The 21,888-nt window shown below is 39.5% G+C and overlaps 6 protein-coding genes across 11 annotated transcripts in view; 3 read left to right on the top strand and 3 right to left on the bottom strand.

Moving 5' to 3' along the window:
* The window catches only part of LOC135165222 (GRAM domain-containing protein 2B-like), a 36,074-nt gene extending 23,193 nt beyond the window's left edge, over window positions 1-12,881 (bottom strand). The window contains exons 1-3 of one of the 4 annotated variants that reach the window (XM_064126308.1): window positions 12,434-12,881; window positions 9,871-10,114; window positions 429-623 (exon numbers count right to left, since the gene is read on the bottom strand). In XM_064126308.1, coding sequence (XP_063982378.1) covers window positions 429-623; window positions 9,871-10,114; window positions 12,434-12,620 — 626 coding nt within the window. In that variant the 5' untranslated portion in view covers window positions 12,621-12,881. Of the gene's footprint in view, window positions 1-428; window positions 624-695; window positions 1,055-9,870; window positions 10,115-10,542; window positions 10,586-12,433 lie in introns of those variants that run through there. The other 3 variants (XM_064126306.1, XM_064126307.1, XM_064126310.1) reach the window with 3 other exon arrangements.
* LOC135165099 (mucin-2-like) lies at window positions 2,070-7,988 on the top strand. Its single transcript, XM_064126049.1, has 4 exons — window positions 2,070-4,739; window positions 5,837-6,019; window positions 6,103-6,276; window positions 6,345-7,988. The coding sequence occupies exons 1-4, from the start codon at window positions 4,689-4,691 to the stop codon at window positions 7,986-7,988; spliced, it is 2,052 nt and encodes a 683-aa protein (XP_063982119.1). The 5' UTR covers window positions 2,070-4,688.
* A 746-nt stretch (window positions 12,882-13,627) lies between the features above and the next one.
* Window positions 13,628-16,846, bottom strand: LOC135165226 (protein prenyltransferase alpha subunit repeat-containing protein 1). 2 transcript variants are annotated; one of them, XM_064126315.1, is made up of 3 exons: window positions 16,712-16,846; window positions 15,938-16,228; window positions 13,628-15,155 (listed from the first exon to the last, which is right to left on the bottom strand). In XM_064126315.1, the coding sequence occupies exons 2-3, from the start codon at window positions 16,012-16,014 to the stop codon at window positions 13,967-13,969; spliced, it is 1,266 nt and encodes a 421-aa protein (XP_063982385.1). In that variant the 5' UTR covers window positions 16,015-16,228; window positions 16,712-16,846; the 3' UTR covers window positions 13,628-13,966. The 2 variants fall into 2 exon arrangements, with proteins under 2 accessions (XP_063982385.1, XP_063982386.1); XM_064126316.1 differs by lacking the exons at window positions 15,938-16,228; window positions 16,712-16,846 and adding an exon at window positions 15,600-15,898.
* On the top strand, window positions 16,807-17,419 carry LOC135165232 (tubulin-specific chaperone A). Its single transcript, XM_064126330.1, has 2 exons — window positions 16,807-16,946; window positions 17,193-17,419. The coding sequence occupies exons 1-2, from the start codon at window positions 16,817-16,819 to the stop codon at window positions 17,417-17,419; spliced, it is 357 nt and encodes a 118-aa protein (XP_063982400.1). The 5' UTR covers window positions 16,807-16,816.
* Window positions 17,420-17,530: 111 nt separating this feature from the next.
* LOC135165228 (programmed cell death protein 7-like) lies at window positions 17,531-18,880 on the top strand. The gene has a single exon (XM_064126325.1). It carries the CDS (start codon window positions 17,531-17,533, stop codon window positions 18,608-18,610), a length of 1,080 nt encoding a protein of 359 aa, XP_063982395.1. The 3' UTR covers window positions 18,611-18,880.
* A 17-nt stretch (window positions 18,881-18,897) lies between these two features.
* Window positions 18,898-21,795, bottom strand: LOC135165224 (U3 small nucleolar RNA-associated protein 15 homolog). Of its 2 annotated transcripts, none has more exons than XM_064126313.1 (5): window positions 21,658-21,795; window positions 21,187-21,333; window positions 20,307-20,889; window positions 19,529-20,188; window positions 18,898-19,189 (listed from the first exon to the last, which is right to left on the bottom strand). In XM_064126313.1, the coding sequence occupies exons 2-5, from the start codon at window positions 21,277-21,279 to the stop codon at window positions 18,954-18,956; spliced, it is 1,572 nt and encodes a 523-aa protein (XP_063982383.1). In that variant the 5' UTR covers window positions 21,280-21,333; window positions 21,658-21,795; the 3' UTR covers window positions 18,898-18,953. The 2 variants fall into 2 exon arrangements, with proteins under 2 accessions (XP_063982383.1, XP_063982382.1); XM_064126312.1 differs by having other exon boundaries at window positions 21,570-21,706.
* Window positions 21,796-21,888: the final 93 nt, after the last annotated feature.

The raw sequence follows: 21,888 nt of genomic DNA, 5'->3' as shown, positions 1-21,888 counted from the left end.
AAGTCCAAGGTGTTCATCCTTCTGGAATAAACCAACGAACTGATATCTTGCCGTCTAATGTTGGAGCAGGTATCACTTTGTATCGTGTCTTATCGAGCTCTAAATATTGTCTAGGTCTCTTATCAGCCATTCCTTCTATAGTATCTCTGCTTTTCACGTTGGAAAATATCCAAAAATAGAAGGCAAACGAATAACGAAAGTATTGAGTGCACCGACATCACCGTTTTTTTTATTCAACTATTTTTTTTGCACAGACTTATTCAGAATCTTTAGAAAATGGAACGAATATTACGTCCCTTAGCAGAATGAATCGGTGGTAGAAAATATTTCCCCAATTTATCTCTAGATTATGTCTCATGTTGACAATTGTCTTCATCATTTTAATCCGTAAATAATATACGCAATGATATTGTGAAAAAGCTGCTTACCCGTTAATGTTGGCAGCCTCAGATCCTGTAGGAGCTGATACCTGAACCTTCGGCAGCCCGTATCCCTCCGCTATAGGAGGGCCACCACCGTGGACATGACCTTCGCGCGACCGGTAGCGGCCCTGATTATAGGTAATGGAGTCATCGCTGTCGCTACTGGGTGGCTGATGCTCCGAACCAACTCCTCCACGTGGTCTGAAACATTACGATTTCATGTCTTAGTTTCACAGCTCTATACAATTTCTACGTAAACAAGAAAAGCCTCACATTTTTATCTGGATTGCTTTTGGAGAATGTCGCAAGTTAGGTGTTTTTAAGAAAAATGTTAGAAGCTCATTTTTGTAATTTATTAAATTATCGAGGGAAAATATTTCCTGACTTTTTTTCCTGCTTTCAACCATAGCTCCAATGGTTTAATAAACAGTTCACTTGACTATTGATAAATGAATAAATTCACAGTCACGCGCTGATAATTTTGGAAATATCTGGAATGTTCGGATCACGGGAGATATTCCAAAATTTTTTTAATGTCAATGGAATTTCAAATTTTTCCAGGTTCAAAAACAAGGCGATGAATTTTGACAGTTCTTTTTTTAAAAGAAATCCATTCATTCTAACACACTTTTCTCCTGTCATTCCACAACTCCACTAATGTTCTGATTAACACTAATTTTAACTACTGGTTGTTTATGCCGGCGATTACTTATGAACAGCAGAATAGAAATGATAACTCGTCACGACTAGGAAAAAAATCCATAATGAATTCTATTGACGAGCGAATGTCTTCCAACCACTGAATTTTCATTATCTTATCGAGAATATTATTTATTACCCGCAGGGTATTTTTCTTTATCTGATGTGGCCTGACACAGTACACAGGTGTGAGTAAATATTGTCCGGGTTTTTTCTGTCCCGCGTGCATCATCAACATTCACCCAAGTGTGCGGTAAAATAGTCCAACTTCTGTACCTCACCTTGATAAAGAGGAAATTAAAAAAAAAAATAGCCCCATGAGTCCTAAGATTAAATGTATTTTTATGACATCTATTTTCAGGTGAGATTGCAATCACCTTACTAATGTCAAGAGTCATGTGGGCCGCATACGTTGCAGCCTCAGCTGTTAAATTTTCTTTCCCTTTCACTCTCTCACTTATACATATACCAACACCGGTACACTGACCATCAGCGACTAAAATTAGAAAACAGTGGAAAAGCATCCAGAAAACAATTTCCATAGATAAAACTAGAAAATCTGAATAATCAGGTTTTCATCGGACACGCCGATTGTGCACATCTACTACCACTGAAAATTTACGTATCGGAAGAGCGAGCTTTGCAAAATGTTCAAGGTCACGCACTGTGCGCAAAGTTTACGAGCATGCGTAAAATTAATTTTCATCTGTAAAATTCTGCTTCAAGAAAATGAATGAGTAAAATGACTAAAAAATGAAAGAATGAACTGAGATTGACATTTTGCACGAATTTGCCCGTGAAATCATGAACTTTTGAATCGAAAATTGTTGAAAACTTCGGAGCAACAATTTACCAGTGTTTACAGGTGTTTAAAAAATTATAATAAATCACAATTCACCAGTAATTAGGTACATTTTACACACGTCCGGTGCACTGAGCGATCGCCTGGCAGCAATCATCTTCAAACAGCGATAACTCAAACTCCAAAATCAAAACAAAAATGAGGACAGCACCTCGCGGCCTCGCGGATCAGTGAACCCCGTCTCAACGACTCGCCTCCCCAACCAAAAAATTATCTCCACTCGACTCAATGTAATATCCCGACTGGAGGCTTCACGGCATCAATACCGTACATAGGTACTGCTCGAGAGGTCACCAGAAGCCTTAGAACCTCGTGAATTACGTGAAAATTACACAAAACGTTACGCAGAATGCACATCCACATGTGAGAAACACCGAGAAAGTCTGGGGGATCGAGTAAACTGGTGGTTCTGGTGGTGTAAAAACCCGCTGCACTCGTGGACCCGCAATTAAAATGGAAGGGGTATTCTGCGACAGCTGGAGGAAGTCACTGATCAGCTGTCTAATATACGTGCACAAGTTCCCCACACGGAGAGAAAAATTATTGATAAATTACGTTCCTGTTCCCTAATCTACCAGTCAAAACCGTATTCAGTAAACATGAGTTCCGTTCCTTTTCTTGAACTTTCTCGACATTTTCCTGAAAGTTCCCTGAAAAAGTGCGTAACTGTTCCATAATTTTGGCCAAATATTGTTTTAACTGGAAAATTACGGAACAGGAACGTAATTTTTAAAGAATTTTTCTCTCTATAGACCGTTTCTTTACTTTCATTTTATTAATTAATTGATTCATACAACTTTCGATGCTAGATTTTTTCAGATTCAATATTAATTACAACTGATAACTAATAACATATTGTGCATCAAGTGTGGAAAGTCATTTTTTTCCACACAAGGTGCACAAACTCCAGAATCACCGACAGAGATCAGATCATGTCCGCACTCCGAAGGGAGAATGCTAATTGTTCGCTAGTGAAGAAAATTAAATTTTAAGCTGGCTCTGCAAAAGCCAAATTCCACTAGTCATTTTTAACAAAAATAAGGTGCAACATACGTAGGTACCATTCGCCTTCAGACTATCTCGGGTGAATCGCCAAGTTATTTTTCCTTGTGGCGCGTACGTGACATCATAATTAATACAAATCTCATCAAAACATTAAAATTTATCTGACAATTCTATATTTAACCATTACGTACCGCTTGTTAAATGATTTTCCCATTTCTTTAAATATTGTTCCGTGAATTTCGATATAATCGATTCTGGTTAATTATTTGTTAATCAGCAATTTGAACTGTTCCATATTACTCCCGTTTTCATAATCACTTTTCGCGAATTATAAGCAACGCCTAAGAAAACAGAAAGAAAAATTACGCGTTAAAAAAACATTGAATATGATTTAAACAATAAAAGATGATGAAAATTCATAATTCACCCATAATTATCAATTATGGCCGGTGTTCGGTAATTTTTAACGTCTTCGAAATAGTTTTAGTATAGCATTCGCAGTTAAGTGACATCTCCCCATCAATTTCATTTTCAAAATTCTCTACATGACTGAATTATCAAAATTATAATTTCACAGAACCCAATCAATTGTTTACCCTTCTTTCTACAGCTGTTACCCACATCGTGATGGAAAGAGTCACGTAATCGACTGTGGCAGGTTAAAATTAGAATGGCGATCGTCAGTAGTAATATGCGGAGAGCTTCGAAATGATTAGATCGGATATTAGCTAAAAGCTCTAGGAAATTTGAAGCGGGAATCTCGTATTGAGATATTAAGGACAAAGAAAAAATCACCCCATTACATAACGCAACGGTGATGGATGAACCAAAAAGAAATTTGATTGAAATCGTTAACGTCGTGATTATCTTGAGCTAGCATTGATGAAGACTACGAACAATTAATTACCACAAAATGAAGAACTTATTAATAAACGAAACCTTATCTTGATCGTCAACAGGGGTTCATTGACGTATAAATTATGGATAATTAATATTGTTCATCATAAGGACGAAACGCGATTTTTAATTATTTTTTAATGAGCACAAAACAAATTGTCTAGAAAAATTCGTATGCGAATAACGATTTTTATTCGTAATTGACAATCATATTCGACGTGGACAGCAAATTATTGTACAGTTGGAGGAAAATTTCCCTAACTTTCAGCCAGAATTCCTGGAAATTTCAGCAAAAATCCCCTTCAAATTGAAAACACTACTCCATTTCTCGAGAACTTCTCTACTTGAATCGCTGCGCAAAAATCAATGAAGAGTTTGTTAAGCTGAGTGGACAATGAATTATGCGAAATTATTACCAGCGTACAGATTGAAAATCCGAAATCAAATATCAGTGATGAAATGTTATCATCCTCAAACTAAATTGACCTAATTTCATAGACACGTGATCGTGCCAAGATCCATTCGCCATTTACACTGAGAATTAGACAAATTTCGAGCCCAGTAACTATTAAAAATTGATAATGTCGGTTGAAAATATTCCATACTAATTCTCAATATTGACTTATGATTTTTGGCACGTTCACTTTCGGAGCCTCTCATTAGTATCACATCATATAATCGCAATTGTCGTCATAATCGTCACAAAGTTTATGGCTAGAAGGAATAAAAGGAGAGGAGGGGAGCATTGGGCCTCTATATAAGAATCGCCAAAAATCATTCTAAGCACCGTTATCAACTGTACAATGAAAGTTTACGTATTTCTCGCTGCATTTGCAGCTTTCTTCGTCAGCCAAGTAAGTGGTACATCTTCAGTTCTTTCCCCCAAAAATTCCCATGAAACTTTCAATTTTTACAAAAATTATTTCCCCAACAATCAAGAGCAACCCATGCACAATTTGACATGGTACAAATTTATCCCCAAAGCATGTGTTTTTTAGGAAAATTTCATGTTTTGCAAAATGCCGAAATTGTCCAATAACGGAAAGATGAGAAGTAAAGAAAAATGTTCCTATCGACTTCTACTCCTCATCAATCCATCAACTGAATTTCGATCCCATAGTTTCCAATAATCTACATTCGTTTTGGAGTCAATCTCTCCCTGATTGTAGAAAGTGTTCACAGGGCTTTGATCTGAGGGTGAGGCAAAGCGATCATGCGATCAAAATAAGAAATTTTTCTTCCATAAATCCTTGCTTACGGTCTCGGTTAAGGCAGAGATTACAGAAGTCTTAGATCTTTTGATTTCTGAGATTTCCGACGTTCTTAAAAGATTTGTTTGATTGTCGGCGCGCCCATCTTTCTATCTAAAGAGGAAGTACGAACTCGGATCAGTTCTATCAAGTTGACGTTATTTTCTCTTCTCTTCCCCTTCAATTTTCGTGTAAAGTTGGTTTATTTCTATTATTTCATTATTCCATCAACTGAAGTCATGTCTAGTTCTACCAAGTTCTATCTAGTTTGGCTCATCTATGGTTTGCGCTACAAACTCATATTTTCCAGAACAGTTTCTTTAACCACATCACTTAAGTGTTAGACTATATAATTCAGTTAATAATTGAAATTGATATAATTACCATTATCGAGACATAAGTTAATTAAAAATCGATTTTGCTCCGTTATATTGATGAGAAAAGTAATAAAACTGTTTTTTATTAATTACCCTCTAATATCGGATTAAAAAATACATAAATTATGGCCTGTTAAACCATGACAGTCAGTTAGTCTGTAAAAAATGTTTGTAAAAATCTGAGATCGTTATGCGTTCCACTTCTGCCTTATCTTTCATTGTCTCTTTGTTACTTTTCCAAGAAGTCTACGTAATTTTCACAGCAACAATTGATGCTCTCTCAACAATCTATTGGTTCTAATCTAATCTGTTTTTGATCTCAAGAATGAAGCAGGGGTGGGCCCTGTAGTGGACTGGGTGAAGACAACAATCAGTGAGGTCCAGGAATCACTTGAGGAATATAAAGTTGTTCAGCTGAACCAGACTAGTCACATTGTTTCAAACAATTACAAGAATGCCAGGGAAAACGCCGTCTCCATCTCTCAATATAGTCTCGAACAGCGCAGAGTAAGTCACGCAGAAAAGATTACATACATGTATAATCTAAATTATGGATAAATAGTGATCAATGCTCCACTTGTAATGTCAAGGGGGATTTCATGACAGCGAAAAATGAAGGTAAAGACGTGAACAAATGTCTCGAGCCATTCAATTCAGCCAACGAAGAAGCCCTAAATAACCACGTTTCCAAGATTGATCAGTGCTTCGATAAACATTTGCCAAATTTAACAGCTGTGGTTGACCAAATTGTCAACCTACAAATGGTAAGGAAAATAAGTGATCAGCTTTAAATGTTCCGCAAGGACGTGATTCTGATTTTGATTATTTACAGGAAGGAAATGAACTAGAAGAACGACTTGAAAGTGTCCTTGAATTATGCGAAACCAAGAGACTTCCGTTGGCATGTCGTATTACCCGTGTGCCCCCAGTGAAAATATCCGTCATTGGCTGGCGAGCACGATTTGGAAGAGTGCAGAGGGCAGAGCAGCGGGGGAGTTCTGCGGCTGAGAAAAAAATTCCAAGATGCATCGCCTATTCATTAACTGAATTTAAAGGAAAACTGAATACCGCAAGCACGGTTGCAAAACGTTGCCTCGCTTCTCTCCCTATTCTACCTACAACCACCATTGCCCCTGTTACTACAGAAAAATCCAAAGTCACGGAGGTAGTTACAGTAGCGTCTACAACGACTCGACAACCAACGACAACTGTCCAAACTCCTGTTACAGAGGCATCTAAAGCAACAGAAGTAGTTACAGTGGCATCTACAACGACTCCACAGCCAACCACCGTCCAAACTCCTGTTACAGAGGAATCTAAAGCAACAGAAGTAGTTACAGTGACATCTCCAACGACTCCACAACCAACAACCACCGTCCAAACTCCTGTTACAGAGGAATCTAAAGCAACAGAAGTAGTTACCGTGGCATCTACAACGACTCCACAGCCAACCACCGTCCAAACTCCTGTTACAGAGGAATCTAAAGCAACAGAAGTAGTTACAGTGACATCTCCAACGACTCCACAACCAACAACCACCGTCCAAACTCCTGTTACAGAGGAATCTAAAGCAACAGAAGTAGTTACCGTGGCATCTACAACGACTCCACAGCCAACCACCGTCCAAACTCCTGTTACAGAAGCGTCTAAAGCAACAGAGGTAGTTACAGTAGCGTCTACAACGACTCCACAACCAACAACCACCGTCCAAACTCCTGTTACAGAGGAATCTAAAGCAACAGAAGTAGTTACCGTGGCATCTACAACGACTCCACAGCCAACCACCGTCCAAACTCCTGTTACAGAAGCGTCTAAAGCAACAGAGGTAGTTACAGTAGCGTCTACAACGACTCCACAACCAACAACCACCGTCCAAACTCCTGTTACAGAGGAATCTAAAGCAACAGAAGTAGTTACCGTGGCATCTACAACGACTCCACAGCCAACCACCGTCCAAACTCCTGTTACAGAAGCGTCTAAAGCAACAGAGGTAGTTACAGTAGCGTCTACAACGACTCCACAACCAACAACCACCGTCCAAACTCCTGTTACAGAGGAATCTAAAGCTACAGAGGTAGTTACAGTGACATCTCCAACGACTCCACAACCAACAACCACCGTCCAAACTCCTGTTACAGAGGAATCTAAAGCTACAGAGGTAGTTACAGTGACATCTCCAACGACTCCACAACCAACAACCACCGTCCAAACTCCTGTTACAGAGGAATCTAAAGCCACAGAGGTAGTTACAGTGGTGCCTACGACTCCCCAGCCAACGACCACTGTCCAAACTCCTGTTACAGAAGAGACGTCCCCCACGGAAGTAGTCGCTGAGCAAACCGTGATCCCGGAGGTATCGGAGGTTCCTAAAGAACCACTCATCGCTGAAAAACTTGTATCCGCAGCCACAGCTGCTGAACAAGTTCCAGATGCTCAGAAACCTTTAACGTTACCCCCATACTGTACGCCAATCTAATGGCAAAAATATGTGACGTCATAACTCCAGTAAATAAAAAGGCAAACATTAATGTGCATTACGTATTTGTTACTTTACCCCAGATATTTTTCAAACAAAATCTCAACCAATTGATGTATATCATAACAAGCAGTGAAGAAACCATGAGATATACGATATCAATCAGGTAAAGCAAATATATTCGTTTCATATTTGCATATGGAATGAGTACATTTGCATAATCATTCATTTATATCACGATAAGGAGGGCGAGTGAAGAGCTGTCATTGACAAGACATTGTAAAAATCTACTGCACACTTTAATGTGATAACTGTAACATAACACTTCCTTATCACAGGAAAAAAATATTTCCAGTATTTTTCATCAATTTCAAGTCTCTAATAGTCCAATATTGATTGGACTATTAGAGACTTGAAATTGATGAAACCTTTTTATCCTAACAATGAAGAAAGCTCTTTGTTACGTGTCGATGTCACATGCAAATAGAAAGATCAACATCATGTGTTCGCCAGTCTTTTCGGAACTGCAAAAACTCTTGAAATAATTAATACATTGATTCAATTATTATTTAAAAATGGACAAAATCACCTGCGCTGAGTGGTGTTGTCGTAGCTGGCAGTCCAGTAGAGGGGCGCCACTGTCCTGACTCAATTTTCTGCTCACGGCAGACACATAAAAATCGAAATAAAACCCAAACACTTCTATCTAGCCCAATCCCTCCTGGCTATCAACCCTCACAAATCCTAGAACACAGTCATCATGTTTATTCCCTGAAAACCGATAAAATCTACCCTTCCGTCACTCCCTCCCTTGCGTATACTTTAAGGACCTCACAGGGAAAAGAAAGACAACCGGAAGTCGATGCTTTTACGTCAAGGTCGAAAACTTTCCACAAAATTGAACGTCAAAAATGAAAATACTTCTTTCCCATCAAATTCCCAACGCTCCCTTTAATTTATTTTGCAAAAAAAATCATTGTCACTCTTCAAATTTTCCCCTCGCTCAATATGAAGGGAACATCCACTTTTTCTACCGGCCCCACCGACAGAATAACTAATTTCTTGAACTAATTTTATTTACGAGAAATTCATGAAGAATTTATATTTTTATTAATTTTGAAAAACTACGTTAACCGAATGGAACTCTGGAATATCTCTGACCAGTGGCCACACTCTTGACGTTCGAGAGAACGACAAACCTCTCTCACACTCTTTCTCACTCGATCACAGTCTTTTCTCTCACTCTAATGCACATCTCGAAGAGACTCACACAATTGCAGAGGTGAATGTGTACTCGCGTCTGCGCTCCGGTGATCACCTATTGACCGAATATTGCAGCCTCAGATTGGGGTAGATGTCTATTACACGCATCGTCACGAAAATGTTTAGATGCAATTTAGATGAAAAATTTCAGTTGATCATTCATTCGGAAATTTTTTTTAACGCAAATTTTGAATTTATTTGAGTCCCGATTACAGAAAACGCAGGTGAACGGTCTTGACACTGATTTTCAAATGGACATTCCAAGATGTTTTTAAATTTTATAGTCAATTGGCAATAATTAACAGTAACTCTTAACATTTATTATTTTATTCCCTTTTAATTTTCGGTACTATCGTGAGGAAGTTTAGGACCTCTTTGTACCCCATCCCCTGGTGCGTAGAATTAGATTCTATTTGTTTGAAATGTGAATATAATTTAGCCACATCAGTCGTTCTCAATAAAAAATTAATTCGTCAATCAACGTTATTTATTCCCGAAAACCCCATAAAAATCATCCTCACTCCAACCATAATTAACCAAATATTATTTTTCGATTAAACTGTTCATTTTTTAAGCCATAATAGGAGGTCACAGAGGGAAATATAATATAAACACTCACCTAGGCATGTAAACCAGGGGACATCCGAGCTGGAGTAAATTAACAGCGAGATGCTGAGGCGCAGGTGCTGTTAACGCAGGTGGGGTGTATCTAGCTGGACGCCGGCCGGAGGTCAGGGTTTCCTTGGTCCTGTCCACTTGTATGCCCTTCACGATATTCGTCGGGACTAACAAGTGATTACTATCAATTTTAGTCTGACGGAGATTCAGTGAACCGCCTCGACGGAGTGGCCCACCTGGATCGTCTTTTTCAAGGACAACAGAGAAACAAAGTAGGTCAAGGGCATTTTATTGTATTGCATCAGAGAGATGGGATTGGGAGGAAAATTGAGAAAGAAATGTTTCAGATCTTATCCGATCGAGTGCACACTTCGAACGCAAAAACGAATTAAGGACTAGAGATGCGGATATTAAGGAAAAATAATTCTCTTTTAACAGCGACATCAATTTTTTTTATAATTAAATATTGATGAAACGGTCGCGGAAAAAAATGATTTGAAGACCAATGATGACTGGATGAACTGACATCAAGTGGAAAAATTGTCGATCAACGAAATATAAGAGATTTTTGTATATAATATAAATTATGTAATGCAAGAATAAAATTCAAGGAAAGAAATAAAATTTCTGGATATAAAAAATTATTGAAATATTTTTCCCTTATCATTATCACCTCCATTATCACAATTTCGAATGGCCATAGAATAGTATACACTCGTTGTGTTAAAACCAATTTAACCGGAAGCTTTTCTAAATAGGCCCAATCAGCACGAAATAACGTCCGTCTAGTCACTGACGGCGGTAAAAAGCTCATGTGCTTAAATCTCCCACGTTTTTGGCACGAGGTCACGCACTCTCAGTGGTTTTTTTCTCATATTCCAGAGGAATCATTGGAGACTAACTCAATCACGAACGGCAACATGATTCACGAATTTATTTGGTACAAATCGTGGATCCTGTATTTTTAAAAATTTTTCATTCGCCGATGAGCGAAAAGGGCTATACAGAGACGAAATATCAATTGAAAGGGCAGGCAATTGGTTTCAATCACCATCATATGCGATTCGATCGCTGAATTGTTTCTTGGAACGATCACTCAGTGAGATTGAAGTGACGAGGAAATTATGTGAGTGGGAATAACTAACAGTGAAATTAATTCCTGGAAATATAAAAATGTGAAACTCATTCCCCTCAATTCCAACCCACATTTTACCATCAATTCTACCATTCATACCATTCATGCTAATCCCCATGACAATTAATTATTTCATGCTTAATTCCGGAACTGTCATAGCAATTTTGCCCGCAAACAATGACGAGACATGCCACGTGGTGGAGATTAGCGATTTGCCATTTAACAATTTTTTGGCGCACATAACAGATCATCTGAACCGATAATCCTAGACTATAAATATGGCGTGGATTCATTGGGAATGATTAATTTTTTTTTCAACTTTTATTTTTGCCAGTGACAGTTGATTTATGTAATTTCTTGAACGAAATCGCCGAGAGGGTAAAAAATCCTCATCAACAGAGTAAATTTTATTTTCGAAGATAAATCGTGAAAAAATGTGCCTCTTTCTTCATTGTCGTTAGGATTCCATCAAATTTGAGAAATAAGAAAGATAAAATGTTATTCCCGCAAGCTCATTCTCACATATATCAATTGTAGGAATGAGGAAACTCCCCCCGGACCGTAAAAAAGCCCATCAGAGGAAAGCATTGAAATAATTCGCTTCGTCCATGAATAATTCAGAGGATTTTTTCTGAATAAAACCTTGAGCAATTCTCTATAATTTTCCCTATCAAATAGTTGGAGAATCTGCCTCCGTTTTTTTCGCAGATACAGTTATACTGTTTCCGCACTGCAGCACTGGCAATGTACCAAAGCAACGAGCAGGTAGAGTTGGAGTCTGATAAACTCGTCTCGGTGACCCAGAAAAGTGTAGGAAAAATTCACAGTTTTTTGGATAAATGTAAACAAAACTTTTGAAAATATTTCGTAAGAATTTTTTAGTCGTAATGGAATGAATTGTCACGTGTAGAAAATCCAGTCGGGAGTAAAATATCAACGACTCCTTTATTTGATCTCCCTAGACTACGAATTAGTAAGTAATCGATGGATTGATTAATTATGCTGGTATTTTGGCCAGAATCTTCCTAAATGCTAATCTGAAAGTCTAATCATGAAATATTGGTGGATATGGGACCTACAGCTGACGTAAACTCACGCTATTACTCGAAATTTAAGGAGTAATTTGCCAGCAGTACAACAAAACAATTTGTGTCAATATTAAAATAACTTCAATCAAATAATCCTTTCGATTAAGAATAATTCGTAAATACAAGGGTATTGATTTTAATAAATAATTTAGGGAACCGCTAGTTGTGCAAACTGAAGTTGCCTGGTAACTCGGTAAAGTTAAGGAGGAGATCTCCACTTCCTGGTGGAGCTCTCCAACTCAGCATTCCCTAGTTGTTTATATAAAACAACCCCAGGCAACTTTACTCGAGTCTCAAGTAGTTTTTCAGTACATTATCAAAGACGAGAATAAAAAACTTACCATGTACATCAGCTGCGGTCAACCTCAAGCTGTGCCCCCTCCGCAGCCCCTCGTTCGCACCACCAACTTCGACGGCAGGTGCCATTTCCCCAACACTTCCGATATCGAGATTCGGTGCAGACTCACTCAACTCCCGTTTCTCCAATTTCCTCGATTGTCCCCGTGCACTCGATCCTTCCACCGCCATCACTTGAAACGTGCATCAACAATGCCGATCTGTCCACCACTAATCCCCAATCAACCATTCGATTCAAGGCACATCACGTGTGCTTTACCTTTGTTTACGCCAGCACTTTCCGTGTGCCAGTATTTATCACCACGAGTCCAGTGCAACCGCGGTGTTTCATAATACGACCTCGGACCCTAGTCTGACTCAATTTTGTGTATCAGATACATCCGCAAATTTTTCTCTGAGTCATCGTTTCGGAATTTATTAGCGTCATGTTTGGAAAATGAAAGTTCTGCAAAAACGAATGAAAAAAAATCACCAGATTCCCTTTGTCTTCATGTAGTCTATCATATTTTGTAAAAGTTTTTTGGCTAGGGTTGGTAATATTTAACTAGTAGTGGCATAATTGGCTAAATAAATATTATTGCAAAATTGTACCTGAAATGTCCTTTCCTCGTAAGCCAATGCCAATATTTCTAAGGCCCCATTTGTTTTCCTTCTCCATTTGTTTCAAGTCGACCCCACCAGCGCAGTAACGATCCTTATCCAAAGTGACCTTGCTCGAATATTATGACTGAGCATGACAAATGTCCAATAATCAAACGACTGATTGATAATCCTCACTCAATCGTTCCAATCAACTCCACCAAAGACAGCCGATCATATCAACACACGACCGTAACTGATTCCTTTGTTGCAAATATTAGAAGGCATACATAACTGCCAACTGACGAGGATTAGCCCACGCGAGGCTTCTTCATAAGAATGACTGCAAGAACTGGCCCTCATGTCAGAATCCGCCTTTTTTATTTTTTTATTAGACCTCTAAAAATAGTCGAGTATGTTTGCACGATGTCAACGAATCGATTTGGCTCGACAAAATACCAGTCAAGAGTGAAGAAATGTCATTGTACTCGTATTGTCGAAGTAATTCTGTTTTATCGACCGACGTATGGACCAAAAAAATTAAAATTCTTAGTAATATTAATTTAGTTATCCTAATAAAAGATTGGTTAGCCACGAAAGAATATTCTATGATAAAGTTTATTAACAATGACGAATCGTTTCGGCTGTTAACTTTTTATGAGTAGAAAGCTATTGATCAATAATCTCGATCGATATTAATGACAGGAGAATAAATATTGATAACAATTTCAAGCAGTTTATATTCAGCATTAAGATTTAAAAAACAGCCTTGAACTATGAAAATATATCAATACAATTCATTGAAGAAGAAACGAGATTCGGATTTTCCGCGAAGTTCCAGAAATTCTCGAACAGCTCCCGAATTAACCCAACTCCATTATTTTTTCTAAGAACGTTTATTTAAAAATACATTTCCTCTTCAATTCTCTCCCCCTTCCTCAAGGTTCCAGCCTGAGTCCACTGACCACCAAGAACTTCATAAACTTCTCCGCAACATTCCCCTGACACTGCTTCCTCGCCCTCTGAACAATCTCCACATTCCTCTCCTCGAACGCCACTTCCAGGAGACACTTTCTGTCATCGCTCTCATCCCCCTTCAGGCTGATAGAGTCCCTTGACTCGAAGCAGTCTGCCATATAACACGAATTCTTCAAGTATCCCAGACAGATTCTCCTCAAGGCAAAAGCGAGGAACCTTCGATGGTACCAGAGTGCCTCATGTCCGGGGAAGGCTTCAATCAACTCCTCATTAAGCTTGCAGTCCTCCACCCAGTAGGACAACCCCATCAAGACCCTGTTGTAGTCAACCCCACTCCTCCTCCCCCTTCCACACCCATGAAGGACGTCCAGAACTTCCGCTGAGCCACCGTCATTCAGCAGCATCTCCTTAGGGTCTTTGGCTCCCTTGACGTAATCCAGAATGACGTCCCGATGTCTGGCCAATTCCTCGGGGACAACAGCAAGTCTGGACTCAGTGGACTGTCTCTCCAGAAGTAGCAGTCGCTTGAGAAGGAACTGACGATAAGACAACCCGGAATGATCCGACACATGACAGCTGCACCACTTACCCGAGATCTCCCACTCGGACACCAATAGAGAACCTAAACTGGAAGGGCAGAGCGCTTCATAAGTCGATATCATGTGCTCCCGATGACTCCAGGCATGATAATTATTAGCATAACGATCGGCTGATATTCCTGAGACAGTCATCTCGGTCCTGAGGAGGGACTCCACGTCGACGTTCGGATGTTGCTGCTCGATGAGAGTGAACTGCACCAGCCAACGCCGGTAGGAGAAGGCCTCGAAGCATTTGGCCTTATGATGGAGAACGGCCCGGGTGAATCGTAGCTCCTCCAGTGGATCCAGGCGGCCGTTTTTCGTCAGTTCTCGGCGCATGTTCCAGAAAGTCGAGACGTCGGGATTGAGCAGGAGGGCACCCATCAACCATCTGGAGACGGTGGACGGATCCTCACGGCGGAGCTTGTTGAGGCGAAGCTCCATTAGGCGGGTATAGGCATAAGTGTAGAGCGGCTGAACACACCAGGAGGCCAGACCCAGTGAGTTCGCGTCGTGGTATACGGGAGAACGATTCTCGGAGTCTGGGGAGGGAATTATCTCGAAACTTTGGCTGGAAATATGGAAGAAATGGGGACATGATTGCCGTGGTCATAACTGGACTTGATATCTTTACTATGTAGACCAGGGTTTTTTTGCGACTCTTTATCTGTCTCAGTTTTTTTACTTGAAATGAAATGTGAATTGCACTGATATTGCAATTGGGCAGAATCTATATTGCAAAAGAATAAGAATGAAAATCATTTTTCAATATAATAATGAAAAATTTCTTATCAACGTTAATTTTAATGAGGAGCGATTAATAAGAGCTGAAGAATATCTACGTTAAAAAAAACACTGTAATTTGTGCTGATCGTTAGGAAATACTTGAAAAGAAAATTGTAATGTATATATACACAGATACGCACGCTAGTATAAACACAAAAAATCCAGAATTTAAAGTGTAAGGATTAGTAAGCTTAAAGCCGAAGGGAAAAATTAAGAAAAAATTAATTACGTCCAATAAAACATAATCTACGCCAGTATAATCGTTCAGTCCATCTGTCATGCATCCATCGTACACACAATGGCCAAATTACCGGTAACTGATCAGTGATGAGCCCCAGTGGGCGTTAATCCCCTCCACAACTGTTTATGAATCACTCCCAAAGGAAATCCCAATCGCCTGAATTACTTCGCGAATAAAATGATTTCAGTCAATGGAAACTATCCTCGAATGAATAAAAAAACATGGAGGAAGGACTTTGGAATGCCGTTGTACATTTTCAAAAAACCCCGCCCTTAATTCCACGTATCAACTCATTTTTTTGTGATAATAAAGATAACATTACTCACAGATTCACATCCTTTCGGAGCACGTTCTCAATGTCCGAGAGAATTTTTTCAGCAGCAGGGAACACGTCCTCTTGCATTTTTAATTAATGACTGTGATTATCACTTGCACATGTCAAAGCAAATGATTTTTTTTCGAAGCTGAGAGACGATTTATTGTGAATTTCACCTTTTGTTTGTGTCGTTCTATTTCTTATCGTCTTATCCTCGTTTTCAGCAGTTTCTGTCTCACTCGGGTTGCACCAATGCAGGGGATATGCAGCCGCGGCAACTTCACGTCGATCTTGAAGTTACCTGCAATAACGGTCGCCATTTTTTTTGAGCGGGGATTTGTTACATTTTTTGAAAGCTAAAGGTTAAATATTTTTAGTAACCTATTTCCGATGGAAATTTATGATTTTTTTGCGATGGTAAGAATTTCGAAAATTAATTAATTGCAATGATTAATTAATGGTCTATGATGTTATTCGATAGTTCTTTCTTTCCTCATTTTTTTCATTGTCAAAGTTTTTTTTCTCCCGATATGATTCCGCTTCGAGACATTACTAAATTAACAATGTCTTCATTGGGGAGTGGTAATCAATTTTGTCATATTTTTATCAATTTAGCTACGGTTCATGAACAATAATTTTTAATTATTGAACTTGGAATGTGTTGAGTGCATTTCAAGGTCGCAGAGCCAGTCCAACATATAAGTAACAGGGTAACAATCTCCTAACCTCACAATTTTACTTCAAAATCGTCACTGATATTCCGTTCACAAGTTTGACTACTCACTTTATCCATATACGGTGTTATCTCAATAGTTACTTCATTCTCATCATCGAGAGTGTCTGGACATTACATAAAAAAGCAGATCTAGTTTTTTTCGGGTTGTGAAAGATGTCTGATCCTCGACTGCGAACACTAAAGATTAAAACCGGTGTTGTCAAACGTTTGGCAAAGGAAAAGGTGACGTACGAGAAGGAAGTCACCCTGCAGAAGGAGAGGATACAAAAGTACAAGGATCAAGGTAAATCAACAATTCCCCGGTAAATAATATTCATTAACTCGATTTTTCTATGATAAATTGATAGTTTTACAGCGATGTCACAACAATGATTCGTTTCTAGAGTTGGTAACAATATTGTGCACGTGAATTTGATTTTTTGAGGTTAATTTTCGCCGAAATTACCTGATCAATGATTTTTTTTCTCCATCATAATACTATTTTCCATTATCGCCCTTCAAAAATAACCAGTCTTTCATTGCCCTCCAGGGAAAGACAGCCATGATATCAGAAAACAAGAAGAAGTTCTCCAGGAATCCCTGATGATGATTCCTGACTGTCAGCGCCGCCTTGTCAAAGCTTCCGAAGAACTTAAGAAAATTCTAGAATCCGAGCAAGACCTCAAAGAGTCCGAGTCCTACATCGACGCCGAGAAGGTCCTCGAGGAAGCCGAGATTCAGTTGCACAAGGACGCCGAGGTTCTCTCTGTCTCCTAAAACTCTCTCTCTCTTTGAACCCTAAGTCCTGCTCGCTAAAGTTAAACAAGATCTAAAAATCGATTAATCAGCAAAACCTCAACGATAAAAAACGAAGTCCCCTTAACCCCCATGTATTCCAATCATTTTGTACAGCCTCCACCCCCTTTCCCGTCCCCATGTGTCCCATTCATCCCCCAGCAGGCGGTTTTCTCGACCTCCGGTCTCTCCTTCGTGAACTCACGCCTAAACCAGCGTAAAATTGACACTGATTTTTTCGAGAACTTCGCCAACAGCTGCGTTCCTTCCACAGAAATCTCTAAAAAAAGTGTCAAAAAATGTTTGGGCATCTCAGAGACCCGTCAATTAATGTCATTAATAAAATCCTTAACAATTTCCTTAGAGAATTCTACAAACATCTTAAAGGCCAACAAAAACTCTCCAGATTTTGATTGGAATCGAGAATTGGAAGAATGTAAAAATCTGAAGAGTCAGATAGAAAGTTGGATGATAAAACTGAGAGAAAATGGCGACACTTCCGAATTCAAGAAGATGGTTGAGCAGAGGAGAAAGAAGAGGATGAGGATCAAGAGGAGAAAAAATGCTTGGAAGTTGCAAAAGAGTTTGAAAGACGAAAGAAGAAACAATCTTAACAAGGAAATTGATAATTGGATCAGGAGTAAGCAGGCGACGATTGAAAAGGAGAAGCAGGAGGAGAGCCTGAAGAAAGACGCTGATCTCGTTTTGTCTGACGTTAGGGGGAAGAGGAGTGATGCTAAGAGATATCTGAATGTGCTAAGGGAGTTGGGAAACCTGAGACGAGTGAAGGCTGCGAATGCCAGGGCTAGAGGGGAGAATCTGTCGGGTGCAGCTGACGAATCCTTCGAGAGAATCATCTCTGGGTTGACCGAGCATTGGTCCCAGCTAGATCGAGAGTACTCTATTGAGGAGCAAGGGCTCAAGCTAATGTTGAAAACTGATAAGGAGAGGGTGATTGACAGAAGGAAACGCAGTGGATTCGACGAATGGGAACTTGCCATTTTTGGGAGAAGACTGGGGAGTTCGAGAGCTGGGAGTGACTTGGGGAATTTGGTGATGATGAGATTTGCATGGGATAGGTTTATTCATGGAAGCGGGGGCAGGATACCTCTGGGGTGGGTCATGCCAGAGCCTCCGAGTTCTGGGGCATGGCAAAAATGTCTTAAAAAATAAGAAAGGTGAACTAACGTCACCAACAAAACAGTAAAATTGTTGAAATCGAACTCGCCGATTCTGACTATTCATTCAGTAATCATTTACAAGTTCCTTATGTATTGAGTTTAATTATTAAAAAGGCAGAGGACTATAAAAAATTGTAACTGTCACAGTATTTCACTGCATTTTCACTTCATTATTGTCCTAAATTTAAGCAAATACTTCGCTTATTTTGTACTAGGCTTTTGTAATAAATTGACCATTTAAATAAAAACTTGAAAATAAAAATTGCTCAATATCTTGAATATTTTTAAAAATAAATGTATTTATAGTTTATGTACAAGAATTAGAAGAGTCGTTATCATGATATGCTAAGTACTAGATTTTTCTGGGCTGCGGTGGAGGCTGTCAAGCCCTGAGGCTCACTGATGGCGATTGGTTGGGAGAATTCAGCTCCTGAGAGAATCATGTGAAGGGTACCTTGCAGTTCAGCCAGGTTTGTGATCAATTCCTCTTCTTCTTTTAGTTTTTTCTCAAGCTGGGTGAACATCAGGCGTGGTTCTGGTCCCAATTCGTCTAAAAACTCTTCATAAACATCTGGAAAAAATTAACAACTTTAGAAAGTACTTAACCATTGATTATTATTATTTTTTTCATTGAATGAACACCACAAGAATCATTTCTATGAGTAAAATCTCAAAAAAAGTTTTTTTTCCAACTGAAACAGAACAATTTGTTATTGTTTATATGGACAGTAATTTTTCGTCTATTTTTAATTTGCGGCATGACAATTATGTACACCAGCAATTCCATCTACCCAATAAAACTTTGAGATTTTTATCAGACGAAAAATTAAAAATTTGGCTTTTCACCCAAGAAAAAAAAAAAATTTCTTAGTTAAAAAAATTAGGTTTTCCCAAGAACCTTCAAACTTACCCATTAACACATTTCCAACGTGTAGCATAACCCTCCCAAATCTCGGATTGCCCACATGCCTGATCAAGAACTTGAGAAAATTAGTGAGAGACTTGCCGTCCCTTCCAGCAAGTGCTTGCCTCAGTCCCTGACGCCTGATAAGCTCCTGAAGAACAGCCACAGTAACATGTGGCGTCTTATTCACAACATAATTAAGCATGACACAATCAAGGGCCTTTGAGTATTGGAACTTCCTCAGACAAGCGTCGTGCTTGCTCATCACGTCTTTTCGTTCATCAGGAACAACAACATCGACTGTAGAGGCGTGAAGATTCTGGCCCATCCTTCTGTATGACATCTTCTTCCTTTTGTATTTAGTGTCATTCTTGGCATCGTCTTCTCGTCTCCGTACTGAGATCAACCCGTCGACCATTCCAGCAACAATTGTCTCGTCATCAGCACTTATTCCGACGCTTAAAACGGCGTTGGGATAGTCCAGAGTGTGAACAGCTTTGTAATTGCCCGCATCGTAAATTTTAACGTGCCTGTCCAGAGATCCTGAGACTATCCTGTGTCCGTTTGATGCGATTTTCAGGCATGTTATAGTTTTGTGGTGATGGGAGATTTTTGCCAGAAGTCTGCCACCTGCCAGGGCGTCCCAGACTCTCATTTCAGTCCCACCTGGGGTTAAAAACAATAGAATAAAACGAGTATTGTCTTCTTGAACTTATGAAGATAAAGGACAATGGACAAATCAATACAATTAAGCAGCTTCGTTCGAAAAGCAAAATAAACTAACCAGCAGATATGAAAATTCCGCCAGACGGTAAAAACACCAGACTCTCCACAGGTGCTTCATGATTAACACTGAAGACACTTTTGCCAGTTCTGGCGTCATACATCTGCACAGTTTTGTCATACCCCCCAGACAATAAAATATCTGGTGACACAGGACTGACAGCCCCAGCTCTGATGTAATCCTCGTGTTCGCTGAAGGTCACGAGCTGCTTCTCACTGGGAATATCCCAAAGGGCTGTAGTTTTATCATCAGAGAAGGAGGCGACATGACGCCCATCAGCTGTGAAGAAGGTCCTGTGAACCGCAGCACTATGCCCAGTGAAGACACGGAGGAGACTCTTCGTCGAGACGTCGAAGAGTTTGACCACTGACTCCTCACCACCTGCGCAGAGTAATTTTCCATCTGCCCTAAAAGAGCCTCCATAGGCTGCCTCTTTGAATTTACTGAGATTTTTAGTGACTAGTTTTGTGATTGGATTGTAGACTTGAACTCTCACGGAGCAAGTGACTGCGAAGTAGTGGGGCTCGATAGGAGAAAAGTCTATGTAGTCGATGGGACCGAATTCTTTCACCAGCACTGGAGCCTACAATGAAATTAAATATATTGTTTTTATTATTGAAATTATTTACTGCATGCATAAATATTTCTTGAAATTTCGTTCTGCAATATCCTTCCCAATTTTCTATACCTAGAGATTCCCTAATCCTAGAATAAACCCTTGAAAACCGTAATAAAAATGAACGTGAATTCAAAACATGGTCAATTTAGGACCACTTAGAGGTTAGGATCCCCACACGTGGTGCCAACACGCGCTTCAACCCCCTGGAAAACCTCTCATACTTCCTACCCCATATCAACCCCTCAAGTATCTCTCACTTACCGATAATTTCTTCCAATAAATATTATCTGGGGTCAATTCCGGTCCAACCTTCGCAAAAACTTTGGGATTCGTTTTCTTAAATCCCGCCGCCATGTTGATACTCACTACCTCACGTTAAACGTCTGTACAATGCTGTCCACCCTGTACCTGTACACACACTATGCTTTGAAAATATTGTCGAAGTTGTCTGACTGGTCTGACAGAGAGGACGAATCAATCTTTCATATATTTTTGTATTAAATTATCTCGATAAAAAGCCTTCATTAAATTGAGAATATGGTTTTTTTGGGTATGGTGGAACTGGGGAATTTTCAAGGAAATCAGTAATTAGCAGAATGAATCATTGGATTAGATTTTACGACCATTTGGGGAATGGGCCATACCTACAATTAAAGGTGAATTGCCGTTTGAAATACACCATTCGCATTTCCTCCAGTGAAACATTATTGCTGCCTTAAACCTGATAATTACCTAGTCCATTTGGGTAAGAACTCAATTAGCCCTATTCAGCCCTTCAGGGTATAATCAGGCTCAGACACAAACTGTAGCCACTCATACCTGGAAGCATGGACGTTTAAATGCCTGTAAATGGCTCCTAGTGCGCCTGGGACGAGGAACTGTTCGGTTCACTGTGCTGCCGTTCAACATGGCGTTTGCGACTGTCTACTGATGTTAATCGCGTTCGTCCCCACATTTTATGTT

Source organism: Diachasmimorpha longicaudata, chromosome 8 (genome assembly GCF_034640455.1).
Source record: "Diachasmimorpha longicaudata isolate KC_UGA_2023 chromosome 8, iyDiaLong2, whole genome shotgun sequence".
Lineage (NCBI taxonomy): Eukaryota > Metazoa > Arthropoda > Insecta > Hymenoptera > Braconidae > Diachasmimorpha > Diachasmimorpha longicaudata.
This window is presented reverse-complemented; position numbering and strand designations above follow the sequence as displayed.

Coding starts and splice junctions, on each gene's coding strand:
- LOC135165224 (XM_064126313.1), bottom strand. CDS start 21,279: ATGGCGGCGGGATTTAAGAAAACGAATCCCAAAGTTTTTGCGAAGGTT. Junction 20,890..21,186: donor TTTATTGGAAGAAATTATCG/GTAAGTGAGAGA, acceptor ATTTCATTGTAG/GCTCCAGTGCTGGTGAAAGA. Junction 20,189..20,306: donor CGGAATTTTCATATCTGCTG/GTTAGTTTATTT, acceptor TTTTAACCCCAG/GTGGGACTGAAATGAGAGTC.
- LOC135165232 (XM_064126330.1), top strand. CDS start 16,817: ATGTCTGATCCTCGACTGCGAACACTAAAGATTAAAACCGGTGTTGTC. Junction 16,947..17,192: donor ACAAAAGTACAAGGATCAAG/GTAAATCAACAA, acceptor ATTGCCCTCCAG/GGAAAGACAGCCATGATATC.
- LOC135165226 (XM_064126315.1), bottom strand. CDS start 16,014: ATGCAAGAGGACGTGTTCCCTGCTGCTGAAAAAATTCTCTCGGACATT. Junction 15,156..15,937: donor CTCCGAAAGGATGTGAATCT/GTGAGTAATGTT, acceptor CCATATTTCCAG/CCAAAGTTTCGAGATAATTC.
- LOC135165099 (XM_064126049.1), top strand. CDS start 4,689: ATGAAAGTTTACGTATTTCTCGCTGCATTTGCAGCTTTCTTCGTCAGC. Junction 4,740..5,836: donor CAGCTTTCTTCGTCAGCCAA/GTAAGTGGTACA, acceptor TTTGATCTCAAG/AATGAAGCAGGGGTGGGCCC. Junction 6,277..6,344: donor AAATTGTCAACCTACAAATG/GTAAGGAAAATA, acceptor GATTATTTACAG/GAAGGAAATGAACTAGAAGA.
- LOC135165228 (XM_064126325.1), top strand. CDS start 17,531: ATGTATTCCAATCATTTTGTACAGCCTCCACCCCCTTTCCCGTCCCCA.